Genomic DNA, 18,970 nt, shown 5'->3' with positions numbered 1-18,970 from the left:
CGAGCACTAAGGAGAGGAGAAATGGTGCGTGTGCCAGGGAGCACTACAGAGCACCATAGGAGAGAGCGAGGCAGATCAAGCAAAGACTGAGACCATAGGGAGGAACACAAAGCAAGGAATAGCAAGGCAGAGAACACAGGGAGGACTACAAGTCAAAGCATAGCAAAAGCAAGACCTGGCAAAACAGGCGAGGCAGAGAACAAAGGAAGGACTACAAGTCAAAGCATAGCTAAGGCGAGACATAGCAAAACAGACTAAGACAAAGAACAGCAGAAGGACTACAAGGCAAAGCAAGGCAAAGACAAACATGGCACGAGAGACAACACAAGACATGGCACAAGACAAGAGGCGGAATACGAGCACGGAGCGTGTGCAGAGACGCACTACAGAGCAAAGTGCAAGGGCACAGAATAGAGGGAGCAACCCCACAGACCCAGAGCCTTGCAGGGAAGCAACACAATAATCAGGCCCTGAGCATAGGAAGAGGCGGCCTGATATAGGGCATAGCACCTCCTCCTCCAGGTCAGGACCAGGGGAGAACTTCCGGGATTCTAGACATGACGAGATGATAGCAGAACCAGACAGTGCAGGATCTTAGGAAACGTCACATGATCAGGGTTTCAGACATGACGAGATGATCACCGAACCAACCAGTGCAGGATCCTAGGAAGAACACATGATCCGGGATTCTAGACATGACGAGATGATTGCAGAACCAGACAGTGCAGGATCTTAAGAAACATCACATGATCAAGGACTCCAGACATGACGAGAAGATCACAGAAGGCAGAGCAGAAACGCAGGGATCCTGCAGCTCAGACATGAGGTGAGTCTGCACACAGCTCTAGCGAACATGCAGGACAGCAGACAAAACATGCGCATGCACATCGCTCCAGGAGTTCTTGAGACAAACAGACATGGCAGACATGGCGGACGTGACACTTGCCCTGTGTCTCCAAGCCATGCCTGCTTACCCTGTGTCTCCAAGCCGTGCCTGCTTGCCCTGTGTCTCCAAGCCGTGCCTGCTTGCCCTGTGTCTCCAAGCCGTGCCTGCTTGCCCAGTGTCTCAGCCTGCCTGTTAGTCACACCTGTCCAAGTGACTTGTCCCCGAGTGGGACCAGCAGCCACAGCCAGACACCACCCTGGAGTGGCACCCGACAGCTACCTGCCGCACAAGCCTGACCTCACCATCAGAGGCTCCAGTGAAGACCGAGGTAGCTGTTGTAGTCACACCCCTTCCAGGGTAGTCTGGTTTGTGGCACAGTGGGGCCACAACCCCCCGGCTCGCGCCATTCAGCAAAGGCGTGAGCGTGACAGAAAATTTCAGCAACTCATGGAAAGGTGTCTGGGAGACATGAATTTTGAGGCCACTTTGATGTATTTGGACGATATTATCGTCTTTGCCCCCACCTTTGAGGAACATCTACAGAGACTGGAGCAAGTTCTGAGTCGACAACAGAAGTATGGCCTGAAGGTAAAACCCAAGAAGTGTCACCACTTCCAGACTGAGATTGAATATTTGGGACACGTTGTCTCCACCAAGGGAGTGAGGCCTTCCCAGGAGAAGATCGCTGCGGTACAAGAGTGGCCAACTCCAAAGACTGTACTTTAAAAGATGTGCGCGCATTCCATAATTCCCTCGAGATCAATAAAGTGTATCGTATGCCTGGGACTCACAGAGTACTTCAGATGCTTCGTAAAAGACTTTACCCGCTTGGCAAATCCACTTCTGGAGTTGTTGAGGGGAGTGCCCTCCTGCGCAAAAATCAGGAACATACAGTGGGGGAAGCATCAAGAAGAATCATTCCTAGCTCTGAAGAAGGCTTTGACAGAGGGCCCTATTCTGGCCTACGCAGACTTCACGCAGCCGTTCATCTTGCACACTGATGGAAGCCTACGGGGGCTCGGGGCAGTACTCTCGCAGAAGCAGGACTGGAAAGAACATGACATAGCATATGCCAGTCGTTCCTTGCATGTCTCGGAAAAGAATCCTGAAAACTACAGTTCATTCAAGCTGGAACTGTTGGCTCTGGTATGGGCTATGACTGAGAAATTTGCGGAATATCTGGCAGGTTCAGAAGTTCATGCAGGCACCGATAACAACCCACTGGCTCATCTTGAGACTGCCTGGTTGGGGGCCCTGGAACAACCTGGGTAGCCCAAATGACCAACTTCCGGTACCGAATCTCATACAAAAGAAGGGCCGAAAATGTTCATGCGGATGCCCTCTCTCTCGAGTAAATTGTCGCAGACCAACGGCCGACCCAGATGAAGAACGGGAGGATGTAGAAGTTCCCGGTTTTAGAGAGACTGCCAGGACGGTGGCAGCTGCGCGGGAGACTGGAAAAGAAGAGGCTTGTGTGAATTTGTTGGACAACCTCGGGATGAGTGGGTCCGAATACAGCAGCAGGATCCGGAGTTAGCTCAGCTGAGACGGTGGGTCGCGTCAGAACAAATGCCTAACCGCCATGAGAGGGGGTCCAAATCATCTGAGGTGTTGAAAGTGTTACGGTAGTGGGAAAGGCTCCAGTTGCAGGATGGTATCCTGTACCGGAAGGTGAACCTACAATCTTAACTTAATCTTGTTTGGCAGACGATCATCGCCTCGTCATTGGTAGATCAGGTGGCTAAGGAAGCACATGAGAAAGGAGCACACTTCGGGCCGGAAAAAAACATTCCAGTGGCTGCAGCACTTATTTTATCACCCCCACTTAAGAAACATTGTGGAGAGAGTATGTCAACAGTGCCGGAATTGTGAGCTGGTCAAGCCACCGGAATAGCGAGCTCCAACAGAGACGGTGAGATCTTCTGGCCCCATGGACCTACTGGCCATAGATTACTTGACGATTGGACCAGCGCATCAAGGCTACGAGCATTGCCTAGTAATGATAGACCACTTTACTAAATTTTCCATAGTGATGCCCACGCTGGACCAGACTGCCGAGTCTGCAGCATATGCAATCTGTAAACACTTCATCCAGGTATACGGGTGTCCCAAACACATCCATTCCGATCAAGGAGCCTGCTTCCTCGGGAAGGTGATGGAGGAGTTGCATCAGCTGTACAAAATCGATAAGTTCCGGACCACCCCTTATAATCCACAGGGGAACGGGGCTTGTGAAAGATTAAACCGCACCCTGATTAAAATGCTGAGGACACTGGAAGAGGACCAGAAAGCGCGATGGCCTGAGTCCGTCCCTGAATTGGTGTGGGCGTAGAACAACCGTAAACACAGCACCACCGGATTCACGCCCTTCTCACTGTTCTTCGGCCGAGCCGGGAAGAGACTGGCAGAGCTGGAACCTGAGGAGGATTACCCGCGGACGGGGGTGTACTCCTGGGTTCAAGAACATCGTCGTCGGTTACGGACCATTCAACGGCTGGTGCAGAACTGACTACGAGAATTGGAACATTCCCAAGTCTCTCCCCAAGAAGGGACAGCTCTATGACCTGGAGTTCGAGTCTTGGTGAGGGAGAAGCGCCCACACAACAAATTGGGGTACCGGTGGGAGAAAAGGCTGTATAGGGTGAAGCCAAGGCTTGGTGGCAATGGCCCCGTCTACGAGATCCAGCCTGAAACGGGGGAAGAGTCTCCCACCCGCACACTGCATCGGAATATGTTGCATCCATGTTTGCCTCAAGATCCTCAAGTGGTACCAGTGCCCCGACCAGCTGAGCCAGTGATCATTGCTGATGAAGAAGACGAGGGAGACTTCCAATCTCCCTCAGGGAACCCGAAAACAGGGCTGGTTCCTGAAACTACTGATGTATCAGAGGGGGCCTAGACCCCTCCTCCGCTCCTCCAACGATTGACATGACAGCCCCTGCTGATTTGAGTCGCTCTGAACATTCATCGGGCTGGTGTACCCCCCATCTGTTACAACCAGGATGAGTTCATCTGGCAACAGATTGTGCAAGCACTGGAATATTGCCAACAGGAGCTCCAGAAACTCTCACCAGTGAAATGGCGAGCTAAAAGAGAGGGGGAATGTAAGCAGGTGAAGTACAGGAAGAGCCGGGGGAGGGTTGTCTCCTCTGCTCCATCCCCGAAACCATTGAGTAGCACAACAAGTTCCCATAGGGACAGAAAAGGGGCCTGGTACAGGAAGGAAGCCGGGCAGAGAGTGGGAAAAGTTCGCGAGCTGTCCTCAGAGCAGCCTGGGCAGCGGTCAGGACAAGACGTAGACAGAGACCGGGGGAGAGACAGAGCTCCCATTCAGAAGGCAATGACCGGGGTACCGCACACAAAGACTTCAACCCGTGAGTATGTGGAGCTGGAGTCTGCAGTGACAGCAAAGGTGTGTCCTGACCCCCGTGCAGAGACAAAGGTCCGTGTTGAAACATTGGCCCGTACAAAGACTGTGACCCGCGCAGAGACCGTTGCCCGTGTTGAGACTGAGCCCTGTGTAGAGACAGTGACCTGTACAGAGGCAGTGACCTCTGCGCGAAGCCCCAGTACCCACGGAGTTAGTGCAGAGCCCCTGATTCTGGCGGAGGGACGCAATTGTGTACCAAGCTTTGTTTCTGCATACATTACACATGCGACTCCGCACACATTACGCACGCGGCTCCACTCTGCACACATTACACACGCGGCTCCGATTCGCGCACATTACACACGTGGATCGGCTCCGCACACATTACACACGGGGCTCCGCTCCGCACACATTACACACGGGGCTCCGCTCCGCACACATTACACACGCGGCTCCGCTCCGCACACATTACACACGCGGCTCCGCTCCGCACACATTACACACAAGGCTCCGCTCCGCACACATTACACACGGGGCTCCGCTCCGCACACATTACACACGGGGCTCCGCTCCGCACACATTACACACGCGGCTCCGCTCCGCACACATTACACACGCGGCTCCGCTCCGCACACACTACACACGCGGCTCCGCTCCGCACACATTACACACGCGGCTCCGCTCCGCGCACATTACACACGAGGCTCCGCTCCGCACACATTACACACGCGGCTCCGCTCCGCACACATTACACACGAGGCTCCGCTCCGCACACATTACACACGAGGCTCCGCTCCGCACACATTACACACGAGGCTCCGCTCCGCGCACATTACACACGAGGCTCCGCTCCGCACACATTACACACGAGGCTCCGCTCCTCACACATTACACACGAGGCTCCGCTCCGCACACATTACACACGAGGCTCCGCTCCGCACATTACACACGAGGCTCCGCTCCGCGCACATTACACACGAGGCTCCGCTCCGCACACATTACACACGCGGCTCCGCTCCGCGCACATTACACACGCGGCTCCGCTCCGCACACATTACACACGTGGCTCCGCTCCGTGCACATTACACACGCGGCTCCGCTCCGCGCACATTACACACGAGGCTCCGCTCCGCGCACATTACACACGCGGCTCCGCTCCGCACACATTACACACAAGGCTCCGCTCCGCGCACATTACACACCCGGCTCCGCTCCGCACACATTACACACGAGGCTCCGCTCCGCGCACATTACACACCCGGCTCCGCTCCGCACACATTACACACGCGGCTCCGCTCCGCGCACATTACACACGAGGCTCCGCTCCATGCACATTACACACGCGGCTCCGCTCCGCGCACATTACACACGCGGCTCCGCTCCATGCACATTACACACGCGGCTCCGCTCCATCCTCCTCTATAATACTAGACATCATCCGACACAGCAGAATCCTGCAGTAGTGATATGTCGTTCCCCAGTGAGAGCCACTAAAATCCCTGAATGGCTCTCACTGGGTGTAAAATCCATTGGTTCCTAGAAAGTGGGCGGGATTTCTGACGGCTGCAATTTTATGCAATAGGGATCCATTTAGGAAAAGAGTCGGGTTGACCATCACTACACTGAGACACCTGGAGCTCCGCCCATGATCATGTGACTCCATCCCATGTGACTGATCACATGACTGTGACGTCACACAGGTCCTGTGCGCACACGGCGGGGCCGCTCTGCAGTAGGAGGTATGTGTGTCTCCTCACCCCGCACTACACATGGAGGAGAGAGAGCGACAGACCCCGCACTACACATGGAGGAGAGAGAGCGACAGACCCCGCACTACACATGGGGGAGAGAGAGCGACAGACCCCGCACTACACATGGAGGAGAGAGAGCGACAGACCCCGCACTACACATGGAGGAGAGAGAGCGACAGACCCCGCACTACACATGGAGGAGAGAGAGCGACAGACCCCACACTACACATGGAGGAGAGAGAGTGACAGACCCCGCACTACACATGGAGGAGAGAGAGTGACAGACCCCGCACTACACATGGAGGAGAGAGAGAGCGACAGACCCCGCACTACACATGGAGGAGAGAGAGCGACAGACCCCGCACTACACATGGAGGAGAGAGAGCGACAGACCCCGCACTACACATGGAGGAGAGAGAGAGCGACAGACCCCGCACTACACATGGAGGAGAGAGAGCGACAGACCCCGCACTACACATGGAGGAGAGAGAGCGACAGACCCCGCACTACACATGGGGGAGAGAGAGCGACAGACCCCGCACTACACATGGAGGAGAGAGAGCGACAGACCCCGCACTACACATGGAGGAGAGAGAGCGACAGACCCCGCACTACACATGGAGGAGAGAGAGCGACAGACCCCACACTACACATGGAGGAGAGAGAGTGACAGACCCCGCACTACACATGGAGGAGAGAGAGTGACAGACCCCGCACTACACATGGAGGAGAGAGAGAGCGACAGACCCCGCACTACACATGGAGGAGAGAGAGCGACAGACCCCGCACTACACATGGAGGAGAGAGAGCGACAGACCCCGCACTACACATGGAGGAGAGAGAGAGCGACAGACCCCGCACTACACATGGAGGAGAGAGAGCGACAGACCCCGCACTACACATGGAGGAGAGAGAGCGACAGACCCCGCACTACACATGGGGGAGAGAGAGCGACAGACCCCGCACTACACATGGAGGAGAGAGAGCGACAGACCCCGCACTACACATGGAGGAGAGAGAGCGACAGACCCCGCACTACACATGGAGGAGAGAGAGCGACAGACCCCACACTACACATGGAGGAGAGAGAGTGACAGACCCCGCACTACACATGGAGGAGAGAGAGTGACAGACCCCGCACTACACATGGAGGAGAGAGAGAGCGACAGACCCCGCACTACACATGGAGGAGAGAGAGCGACAGACCCCGCACTACACATGGAGGAGAGAGAGCGACAGACCCCGCACTACACATGGAGGAGAGAGAGTGACAGACCCTGCACTACACATGGAGAGAGAGTGACAGACCCCGCACTACACATGGAGGAGAGAGAGAGCGACAGACCCCACACTACACATGGAGGAGAGAGAGAGCGACAGACCCCGCACTACACATGGAGGAGAGAGAGTGTCAGACCCTGCACTACACATGGAGGAGAGAGAGCGACAGACCCCACACTACACATGGAGGAGAGAGAGCGACAGACCCCACACTACACATGGGGGAGAGAGAGCGACAGACCCCGCACTACACATGGAGGAGAGAGAGCGACAGACCCCGCACTACACATGGAGGAGAGAGAGCGACAGACCCCGCACTACACATGGGGGAGAGAGCGACAGACCCCGCACTACACATGGGGGAGAGAGCGACAGACCCCGCACTACACATGGAGGAGAGAGAGTGACAGACCCCGCACTACACATGGGGGAGAGAGAGAGACAGACCCCGCACTACACATGGGGGAGAGAGCGACAGACCCCGCACTACACATGGAGGAGAGAGAGTGACAGACCCCGCACTACACATGGAGGAGAGAGAGCGACAGACCCCGCACTACACATGGAGGAGAGAGAGCGACAGACCCCGCACTACACATGGAGGAGAGAGAGCGACAGACCCCGCACTACACATGGAGGAGAGAGAGCGACAGACCCCGCACTACACATGGAGGAGAGAGAGTGACAGACCCCGCACTACACATGGAGGAGAGAGAGTGACAGACCCCGCACTACACATGGAGGAGAGAGAGTGACAGACCCCGCACTACACATGGAGGAGAGAGAGAGCGACAGACCCCGCACTACACATGGAGGAGAGAGAGCGACAGACCCCGCACTACACATGGAGGAGAGAGAGTGACAGACCCTGCACTACACATGGAGAGAGAGTGACAGACCCCGCACTACACATGGAGGAGAGAGAGAGCGACAGACCCCACACTACACATGGAGGAGAGAGAGAGCGACAGACCCCGCACTACACATGGAGGAGAGAGAGTGACAGACCCCGCACTACACATGGAGGAGAGAGAGTGACAGACCCCGCACTACACATGGAGGAGAGAGAGAGCGACAGACCCCGCACTACACATGGAGGAGAGAGAGAGCGACAGACCCCGCACTACACATGGAGGAGAGAGAGTGTCAGACCCTGCACTACACATGGAGAGAGAGTGACAGACCCTGCACTACACATGGAGAGAGAGTGACAGACCCCGCACTACACATGGAGGAGAGAGAGAGCGCGACAGACCCCGCACTACACATGGAGGAGAGAGAGAGCGCGACAGACCCCGCACTACACATGGAGGAGAGAGAGAGCGACAGACCCCGCACTACACATGGAGGAGAGAGCGACAGACCCCGCACTACACATGGAGGAGAGAGAGAGCGACAGACCCCGCACTACACATGGAGGAGAGAGAGAGCGACAGACCCCGCACTACACATGGAGGAGAGAGAGAGCGACAGACCCCGCACTACACATGGAGAGAGAGTGACAGACCCCGCACTACACATGGAGGAGAGAGAGAGCGACAGACCCCGCACTACACATGGAGGAGAGAGAGAGCGACAGACCCCGCACTACACATGGAGGAGAGAGAGAGCGACAGACCCCGCACTACACATGGAGGAGAGAGAGAGCGACAGACCCCGCACTACACATGGAGGAGAGAGCGACAGACCCCGCACTACACATGGAGGAGAGAGAGAGCGACAGACCCCGCACTACACATGGAGGAGAGAGAGAGCGACAGACCCCGCACTACACATGGAGGAGAGAGAGAGCGACAGACCTCGCACTACACATGGAGGAGAGAGAGAGCGACAGACCCCGCACTACACATGGAGGAGAGAGAGAGCGACAGACCCCGCACTACACATGGAGGAGAGAGAGAGCGACAGACCCCGCACTACGCATGGAGGAGAGAGAGAGCGACAGACCCCGCACTACGCATGGGGGAGAGAGAGGGACAGACCCCGCACTACGCATGGGGGAGAGAGAGGGACAGACCCCGCACTACGCATGGGGGAGAGAGAGGGACAGACCCCGCACTACGCATGGAGAGAGAGGGACAGACCCCGCACTACGCATGGAGGAGAGAGAGCGACAGACCCCGCACTACACATGGAGGAGAGAGAGCGACAGACCCCGCACTACGCATGGAGGAGAGAGAGCGACAGACCCCGCACTACGCATGGAGGAGAGAGAGCGACAGACCCCGCACTACGCATGGGGGAGAGAGAGGGACAGAGCCCGCACTACGCATGGGGGAGAGAGAGGGACAGAGCCCGCACTACGCATGGGGGAGAGAGAGGGACAGAGCCCGCACTACGCATGGGGGAGAGAGAGGGACAGACCCCGCACTACACATGGAGGAGAGAATGTGACAGACCCTGCTCTATACATGGAGGCTCCGATATTGTTCCTTTTTCTTGTGTGCGGTGGAGTACGGGTGAAGGACACGGACAGGATGGTGACAGTACTGAGTCGGGGACAGATTGTATATTCTAAGCGGCTTCCATGCTGAATAATCTCATGTGATTAGTAATATTCTTGTTCTGCTGCTTCCAGTTTATTGTTTGTAGAGCTACAATTATCTCAGTCAGCGGTGATTTATAGCAGCAGCTCAGATCTTGGGCTTTTCTACAAAGTGGTTCACATGTAACAATGGATTTCAGGAAAAAGAAGGAATCTTTGATTCTCAGGAGATCAGAAAGTCCCGGTGTGTTGGAGTGCGGTCATCACCTCTGCAGTGTGAATCTAGAGAAGACATATTCTATCAAGCATCAGAGTTTAATATAATAACAATAGTCACCACTGCTTCTCTGCTGGTCCGCCCCATAAATCTCCCTCCTTATCACTGTGATTTGTCTTTGTAGCTAAAGCTGTAGAGAAAGACATGGATCTCAGCCGCCAGGGGAAAATATACAGAACTGAATATGAGGTTCTTAGTTTAACCTTCTGATCAGACTGTGTGAAGCTGCTACCACATCACGGTGACCCTCCGTTACTGACCCACTTTAGATTGTCACCGTGAGGTGGTAGCGGCTTCACAGTCTGATGAGGTTAAACTAAGAACGTAATGTTCAGTTTTGTAGATTTTTGACTGGCGGCATTAGATCAGTGTGTTTGAATTTTGTAGGTGCGATCCATGTCTTTTCCTACAGCATTGACACTGGGTAAATTCCCTGCTTCTCCCACACTGACTACATTGGTGGCAGTAATGTCAGGGTGTATGTCCAGTGACCATGTGGATATAGTTTTCATTTGATGGTGTGACATCCTTTGACACTGCTTTAATGTCAAACATGGAGGAGCTGTCTTGACAAGTTATTCTGCTCCTCTATCCAAGCAGAAAGATACAATATCTGCATTATATACAGTGGTGCTTGAAAATTTGTGAACTCTTCAGAATTTTTTTTTTATTTCGAAAATCCGAAAAACAGTCAAAGAAAGCCTAATTAAATGAATGAGATAAAATATTAGGAAAAAAATAGAATTTATCCTCTTATGTTAAGTTTTAGGTATCAAGCAGAGAAGGATGAAATAGTGGACAGACATTGTGGTATTCTGGTTAGTAGAGAGGTGATGTCGGGTCCATAGAGGTAGATCTGTGAGTCATCAGCATAGAGATGTTACTGAAAGCCGTGGAAGTCTATGAGCTGTCCCAGGCCAAAGGTGTAGAAGAGCAGCGGTCCTAGAATTGAACCTTAGGGGCCACCGACTGGGTGTGAGATAAGGAGGTGGGGTGCGAGTGAGAGACGCTCAGTGTCCATCTGTTAGTGATGAGTAGATCCAAGAAAGGGCCAAGTCTATGATGACAAGAGATAAGCCAATCTGTAGGAATTCTTCACTGTGTTGAAACCAGAGGACAGGTCCAGGAGGAGGAGGACATTGTAGTGTCGTTTGGCTTTGGCGGTTAGTAGGTCATTGGTGACTTTAGCTAGGGCAGTTTCGGTCAAATGATGTGGTCGGAAGCCAGATTGTAACCAGTCAAAAAGAAAGCATGAGGACATGTGGGAGGACAGTTCAAGATGTTCATTCCATTCCAGTAGTTTTGAGGCATAGGGGAGAAGTGATATGGGGTTTTTAGCTAGACACAGAGGATTTGTCAAGGAAGGGCTTTTTGAGGATTGGTGTGATCGAGGCATGAGAACAAGACACCAGGTGTTAGTGATAGGTTGAAGAGATGGGTTAGAGTTGGGATGAGGTGGGTCATGCTGTGGTCAAGTGCACAGGTGGTGAGATGTGATCTGGAGAGTAGAGAAAGTTTATCTTCAGTAATGGAAGATAAGCTTATTTTGATGGAAGAGGTCTGAGTAGTTATGAGGAGGGACTGTAGGCTAAAGCTTTTTCTGATGTTGTCAATCTTCTGCTTAAAGAATGAGGCAAAGTCTTCAGCAGAGCTGAGTGGAGGGGGAGGAGATGCTGGGGGAATGAAGGAGGAGAGAATTGAAAGTGTTGAATAACTGTTTAGGGTTATGAGACAGAGAAGATATTAGAGATGAGAAGTAGGTTTGTTTTGCAGCAGTGATTGTGGACTTGAAATTGGAAGGTATTATTTGTATGTGATGAGGTGCTAGTCGTAATGGGATTTCTTCCATCTCTGCTCAGCAACTCTGAAAGCCCGCCTCAATTCTATAATCAGGCTGGTGTTCCAGGGTTGCCTGTTGATGGTGCGAGCTTTGGTATGTGTGAGGGGGCGACCGATTCGAGAGCTGCAGCTATTGTGTTATACAAAGCGGCAGCAGCATCTGCATTGTATAAGAAACCTATGTCTGCCAGAAGGAAGGGGCTCATAAAGTGAATGTGAATTCAAGGTGTTTAAGAATTTTTTCGAAGGTGTGTAAGATTGTGGAGTTGAAATTGTGCACTTGTAAACGATAGCGAAGAGAATGTGATTAGGTTGTGGTCAGATAGGGAACATAGGCGGTTGAAGATGAGGTCCAGTGTGTGGCCATCTTTGTGAGTGCCTGCGGAGGACCATTGCGTGAGGCAGACAGAAGAATTGAGTGTTAGAAGCATGAATACAGCTGAGTGGGAAGTGTCAATGGGGATGTTGAAGTCGCCCATGATGATAGTGGATAGCTGAAAGGAGATGAAGTAGCCAGATGGTGGTGGTTGAAAAAGATGGTGGCTGACCCTGAGGGTTGGTAAATGACAGCCACTTGTAGGGGGAGTATATACGGACAGAGTGCACCTTAAAGAATGGAGAGTAATGGAGGGTGGCAGTGCAATTAGGGTGAAGGAACAGTTATCTGAAAGGAGAAAACCAACTCCTCTACCATGCTGGTTGCTGGGGCTGGAGGTTTGAAAAAGATGGAATCTACCATAAGTACCATATATACTTGTGTATAAGCCGACCCCCCCCCTCCCCTAATTTTGCCACAAAAAACTGGGAAAACTTATTGACTCGTGTATAAGCTTTGGGTGGAAAATGCAGCAGCTACTGGTAAATTTCAAAAATAAAATTAGAGGCCAATAAAAGTAAAATTAAATGAGACATCAGTAGGTTAAATGTTTTTGAATATCCATATTGAATCAGGAGCCCCATATAATGCTCCATACAGTTCATGATGGCCTCATAAGATGCTCCATACAAAATACACCCCATATAATGCTGCACAAAATTAATAATGGCCTCATAAGATGCTCCATAGAATAATATGCCCCACATGCTGCCCCATAATTTTTGTGGCCCCATATGATGCTCCATAGAATAATGTGCTCCATAGATTATGCCCCATAAGATGCTCCATACATTATTCCCCCATATGCTGCTCCATAGAATAGGCCCCATATGCTGCTGCTGCAGCAAATAAAAAAAAAAAATATATATACTCACCTCTCGTCGCTGGGGGCCAGGTGCCGGTGTCCTGAGCAGATGGGGACACCAGCGCGCTATGGGGGACAGGTGCCAGTGTCACCGCTGGCTCAGGGCCCCGGCACTGGCAATATTCACCTTCCCCGGTCCATCACTCCGCTATGTCTTCCGGTCCTCTGTCAGTGACTGTTCAGGCAGAAATACTGAAAATTCTAAACAGTTCACTAACTTTCAAGCACCACTAAAACCCCTCATGTTTCTATTTATTATCTCAAGTTAATTTTTGTGTTTTTCACTTGTTTTCATTTAAGATCTTCTGATCCTCTTTAGAATAAATATCGTCTGTTGAATTTTTCAAAATAGGAGATTTGTTCCTGTTTTACCCATCAAAGATGACTAAGGACAGAGACAAGATGGCGGAGAGGATATTAAACCTCACCCTTGAGATACTTTTCTATCTTACCGGAGAGGTGAGAGGCTCTAATGTCATCATATGACCTCATTATCTATGGGAATAGCAGGGGATATGACTGGAGAGGTGAGAGGCTCTGATGTCATCACATGACCTCATTATCTATGGGAATAACAGGAAATATGACCGGAGAGGTGAGAGGCTCTGATGTCATCACATGACCTCATTATCTATGGGAATAACAGGAGATATGACCGGAGAGGTGAGAGGCTCTGATGTCATCACATGACCTCATTATCTATGGGAATAACAGGAGATATGACCGGAGAGGTGAGAGGCTCTGATGTCATCACATGACCTCATTATCTATGGGAATAACAGGTGATATGACCGGAGAGGTGAGAGGTTCTGATGTTATCACATGACCTCATTATCTATGGGAATAACAGGGGATATGATGGGAGAGGTGAGAGGCTCTGATGTCATCACATGACCTCATTATCTATGGGAATAACAGGGGATGTGACGGGAGAGGTGAGAGGCTCTGATGTCATCACATGACCTCATTATCTATGGGAATAACAGGGGATATGACTGGAGAGGTGAGAGGCTCTGATGTCATCACACGATTTCATTATCTATGGGAATAACAGGGGATATGACCGGAGAGGTGAGAGGCTCTGATGTCATCACATAACCTCATTATCTATGGGAATAACAGGGGATATGACGGGAGAGGTGAGAGGCTCTGATGTCATCACATAACCTCATTATCTATGGGAATAACAGGGGATATGACCGGAGAGGTGAGAGGTTCTGATGTCATCACATGACCTCATTATCTATGGGAATAACAGGGGATATGACTGGAGAGTTGAGAGGTTCTGATGTCATCACATGACCTCATTATCTATGGGAATAACAGGGGATATGACGGGAGAGGTGAGAGGCTCTGATGTCATCACATAACCTCATTATCTATGGGAATAACAGGGGATATGACCGGAGAGGTGAGAGGTTCTGATGTCATCACATGACCTCATTATCTATGGGAATAACAGGGGATATGACTGGAGAGTTGAGAGGTTCTGATGTCATCACATGACCTCATTATCTATGTGAATAACAGGGGATATGACCGGAGACTTGAGAGGCTCTGATGCATGACTTCATTATCTATGGGAATAACATGGGATATGACCGGAGAGGTGAGAGGTTCTGATGTCATCACATGACCTCATTTATGGGAATAACATGGGATATGACCGGAGAGTTAAGAGGCTCTGATGTCATCACATGACCTCATTATCTATGGGAATAACGGGGGATATGACCGGAGAGGTGAGAGGCTCTGATGTCATCACATGACCTCATTATCTATGGGAATAACGGGATATGACCGGAGAGGTGAGAGGCTCTGATGTCATCACATGACCTTATTATCTATGGGAATAACAGGGGATATGACTGGAGAGGTGATGGACTCTGGAGATGTCTGTAGTGATATTATTAATGTCTCCACACTCAGGATTACACAGTAGTGAAGACCTCTAGTGATCGCTGTCAGGCCCCTGTGTCTGAAGGACAGGGAGGAACCCTGAGCCCAATCGTGTGGCCTCCACCTCATTCCCGGATACATGAGGACATCAATGAGCAGAAGATTCTAGAACTCGCCAACAAGATGATTGAGCTGTTGACTGGAGAGGTGACACTGCTGGGAATGCTGGGACATTATTATCCAGGCCGGCATTGGAGGATTCTGGGTGATGACGGTATAATTGTGTGTGTCAGGTTCCTATAAGGTGTCAGGACGTCACCATCTATTTCTCCATGGAGGAGTGGGAGTATCTAGAAGGACACAAGGATCGGTACCAGGAGGTGATGATGGAGGAGCACCGGCCCCGCACATCACCAGGTAATAGACAGGACTAAACACACACGGCCTATAATTCTCTGTATGTAATAATGATGTCAGTCCTGTCTGTGTCTCCTCAGTTCTCTCCAGTAAGAGGACAACCCCAGAGAGATGTCCCACTCCTCCTCCACAGGACCATCAGGTAGGTGGAGATCTCCCTATGATGTGTAGACGGCTGTGACGTCCTTGTGTTCAGTCTTGTTTTCTCCTCCAGTATTATATGTTTTATACTTGTGTAATGAGAGCGGTGGAGACGGCAGGATCACAGCTGACCACAGACATCACATGTCCGGATCTTCTCACCATTATTCCCGGGGACTTCTCCAATCATCGGGGACTTTTACAATGTTTGTTTTTCAGCTTTTGGATTCGGAAAAAGATCTGAACAATATTAATGCTCCAGAGAGAAATGTGAGGGGCGATCAGCATTGTAAAGAGGAGACCCCTAATGTGAGGGGCGATCAGAGGTGTAAAGAGGAGACCCCTATTGTGAGGGGCGATCAGCGGTGTAAAGAGGAGACCCCTAATGTGAGGGGCAATCAGCGGTGTAAAGAGGAGACCCCTAATGTGAGGAGCGATCAGCGGTGTAAAGAGGAGACCCCTAATGTGAGGGGCGATCAGCGGTGTAAAGAGGAGACCCCTAATGTGAGGGGCGATCAGCGGTGTAAAGAGGAGACCCCTAATGTGAGGGGCGATCAGCGGTGTAAAGAGGAGACCCCTAATGTGAGGGGCGATCAGCGGTGTAAAGAGGAGAACCCTACAGGTAACTGCCCAGGTTAGTGGTGACCTCGGAACAAGGCAGAGAAGTCACAGATTTGTCTTCTCTGAATCAAACAATTTTTTTCGTGCTCTTTGCTCTCAGATTTCCAGTGGTATTTTAAATCCTTCATTCAAAATTAAATTCAAATGAAATATTAATGAATGTAATACCGATACAGGAGATAATACATTTAGCGCCTTTATATTATACATGGACGTGAATTCTGCATATGTGAGGGAGGCAGAGTTCGATTTCCTATCATCACTATGTTTGAGTCCCATATATTTAAGCAATTAATGATATTGAGATTGACGGGATTTCTAGAAGATTATTCTGCTAAAGTAATTTCGACAAGGGAATGTACAGGATAAGAGTTTTGAAAATAGAGTTTTTCCAGCATTCTGCCTTTTTGTACAGGGAATGTACAGATTTGGGTATTTTTAAAAAAATTTCAATGGGCTTAAATGTGTAAAATATCTGCGTGGTTGTACATTTCTGTTGCTGACTCCTCCATCTTTATAGAGTCTTTAGACACTTAATTTTTGATGTCATAAAGCATTATTTCATTTATGTGGCCGCATGTAGAGCAGCCACAAACACTGTTCTTGTGGTACCGACTATGAGATGCTAATCCATATTATTAACTACTTTTCTATGTGATTTCAATTTGGCATCGTAGAAGAGTCATTTTGGTAAAAAGACCGTTATCATCTGGCCAGTACAATGATCCTGCAGACAGGGGCCTGAGTTTACCAGTGAAAACTGATTTAAAATGTTTGTTTTTTTTAATTTTAAAATTTACAAAATCAGTTTTATTCTTTTGCAGGTAGTTGTGGTATACATTGCGTATATGAAGAACAAACCATTATCCCAGATATTGCATCAGCCCTTCAAATCCAAGATCTGTCATCTGATGCTTTTAAACAATTCCAATCTCCTGATTCACTGCAGAATGTTGCACTAAATGAAAGTCACAAAAGGGGGGTTCAAGACGAAAGAGCTCCCACAGGGGAGAAGCCGTATTCATGCTCAGAATGTGGGAAATGTTTTGCTGAGAATTCATCTCTGGTTGACCATCAGAAAACTCACACAGAGGCGAAGCCAAATGTATGTTTAGAATGTGGAAAATGTTTTTCCTTTAAATCAGAGCTTGTTAGACATCAAATAATTCACACAGGGGAGAAGCCATTTTCTTGTTCACTATGTGGAAAGTGTTTTAGGCAAAAGTCAGCTGTATATGTACATGAAAAAACTCACACAGGGGAGAAGCCATTTTCATGTTTAGAATGTGGAAACCGCTTTGTTCACAAATACAATTTTGTTAGACATATGAGAATTCACACAGAGGAGAAGCCATTTTCATGTAATCTATGTTGGAAGTCTTTTACTCAGAATTCATATTTGGTTGATCATCAGAAAACTCACACAGGGACGAAGGCTATTTTATGTTTAGAGTGTGGTAAAAGTTATAGCAGTAAATCAAGTCTTGGTGTACATGTAAGAGCTCATCACACAGGGGAGAAGCCGTACTCATGTCCAGAATGTGCAAAATGTTTTACTCGGAATTCACAGCTTGCTGCACATATAAAAACTCACACGGGTGAGAAGCCATATTCATGTTCAGAATGTGAGAGATGTTTTACCCATAAATCAGATCTTGTTAGACATCAAAGAATTCACACAGGGGAGAAGCCATTCTCATGTACTGTATGTGGAAAGTGTTTTACCCAAAAGTCAGCTCTAATTTCACATGAAATAATTCATAAAGAAAAACCATACTTATGTAAAGAATGTGGAAAATGTTTTACTTGGGAATTGCAGCTTGATGAACATATAAAAACTCATAATGTGATTTAATTGAAATGGTTCACCATGGTGTAATTAGACTTTAAACCAAGCACCATAGTAGTATCTGACCTGCCCCAAATTAGCACTCCTACACAAGGGCGTTCTTTAGTACGTGAAAATTGCAGGTAATTAAGAAGCCAGGAATAATTTTCAATTGTCTTCGAATGTTATTGGTATAAATGGTCGCTTTATCCCTGAAAAGTTGGTGCCACCTCCTATGCCATGTATGTAGGCTACTGTCAGGTTCTACCAGCTTTCCAGCATTTCTCCTGCAATTAATGGAGCTTAATAAATTCTCTATCCTCCATTAAACTTTTTCTTGCTTATTTGTTGTTTTCTCCAGTTTGGTTATTCTATTCATGGATCAGTATTCTATGTTGTTAAAGGTTGGTCGCTATTATGTCCGTGTTTTTTGCAGATTTCAATTATTGAGTAGGCTTTACTTGGTTTATTGAATCATCAGTGGGTAGGGAAAGTATTCAGACGCCTTTAAATTTTTCACTCTTTGTTTCATTGCAGCCATTTGGTAAATTAAAAAAAGTTCATTTTTTTTCTCATTAATGTGCACTCTGCACCCCATCTTGACTGAAAAAAAAAATGTAGAGTTTTTTTTGCAAATTTATTAAAAAAGAAAAACTGAAATATCACATGGTCATAAGTATTCAGACCCTTTGCTTAGTATTGAGTAGAGGCACCTTTTGAGCTAGTACAGCCATGAGTCTTCTTGGGAATGATGCAACAAGTTTTTCACCCCTGGATTTGGGGATCCTCTGCCATTCTTCCTTGCAGATCCTCTCCAGTTCAGTCAGGTTGGATGGTGAACGTTGGTGGACAGCCATTTTCAGGTCTCTCCTGAGAAGCTCAATTGGGTTTAGGTCAGGGCTCTGGCTGGGCCAGTCATGAATGGTCAGAGAGT

General features: G+C 49.6%; 1 protein-coding gene across 3 annotated transcripts; it reads left to right on the top strand.

The window, feature by feature from the left end:
• The first annotated feature begins 798 nt into the window (after positions 1-798).
• On the top strand, positions 799-18,380 carry LOC141060428 (uncharacterized). 3 transcript variants are annotated; one of them, XM_073556679.1, is made up of 7 exons: positions 799-826; positions 13,483-13,589; positions 15,060-15,236; positions 15,323-15,446; positions 15,527-15,588; positions 15,807-16,221; positions 17,033-18,380. In XM_073556679.1, exons 2-7 carry the CDS (start codon positions 13,512-13,514, stop codon positions 18,061-18,063), a joined length of 1,887 nt encoding a protein of 628 aa, XP_073412780.1. In that variant the 5' UTR covers positions 799-826; positions 13,483-13,511; the 3' UTR covers positions 18,064-18,380. The 3 variants fall into 3 exon arrangements, with proteins under 3 accessions (XP_073412780.1, XP_073412781.1, XP_073412779.1); XM_073556680.1 differs by lacking the exon at positions 799-826 and adding an exon at positions 5,844-5,995 and having other exon boundaries at positions 15,807-16,209; XM_073556678.1 differs by lacking the exon at positions 799-826 and adding an exon at positions 5,844-5,995.
• Positions 18,381-18,970: the final 590 nt, after the last annotated feature.

Source organism: Dendrobates tinctorius, unplaced genomic scaffold, assembly GCF_039654945.1.
Source record: "Dendrobates tinctorius isolate UK_male_01 unplaced genomic scaffold, ASM3965494v1 ptg000237l, whole genome shotgun sequence".
Taxonomy (NCBI): Eukaryota; Metazoa; Chordata; class Amphibia; order Anura; family Dendrobatidae; genus Dendrobates; species Dendrobates tinctorius.
Note: the sequence above shows the minus strand (reverse complement) of the source record. Positions and strands in the feature narration are given on the sequence as shown.

Excerpts from the sequence above, each read along its gene's own strand:
- LOC141060428 (XM_073556679.1), top strand. The coding sequence starts at position 13,512 with ATGACTAAGGACAGAGACAAGATGGCGGAGAGGATATTAAACCTCACC. Across the intron at positions 15,237-15,322 it reads TTGAGCTGTTGACTGGAGAG|GTTCCTATAAGGTGTCAGGA; the intron begins GTGACACTGCTG and ends TGTGTGTGTCAG. Across the intron at positions 16,222-17,032 it reads CCCTACAGGTAACTGCCCAG|GTAGTTGTGGTATACATTGC; the intron begins GTTAGTGGTGAC and ends ATTCTTTTGCAG.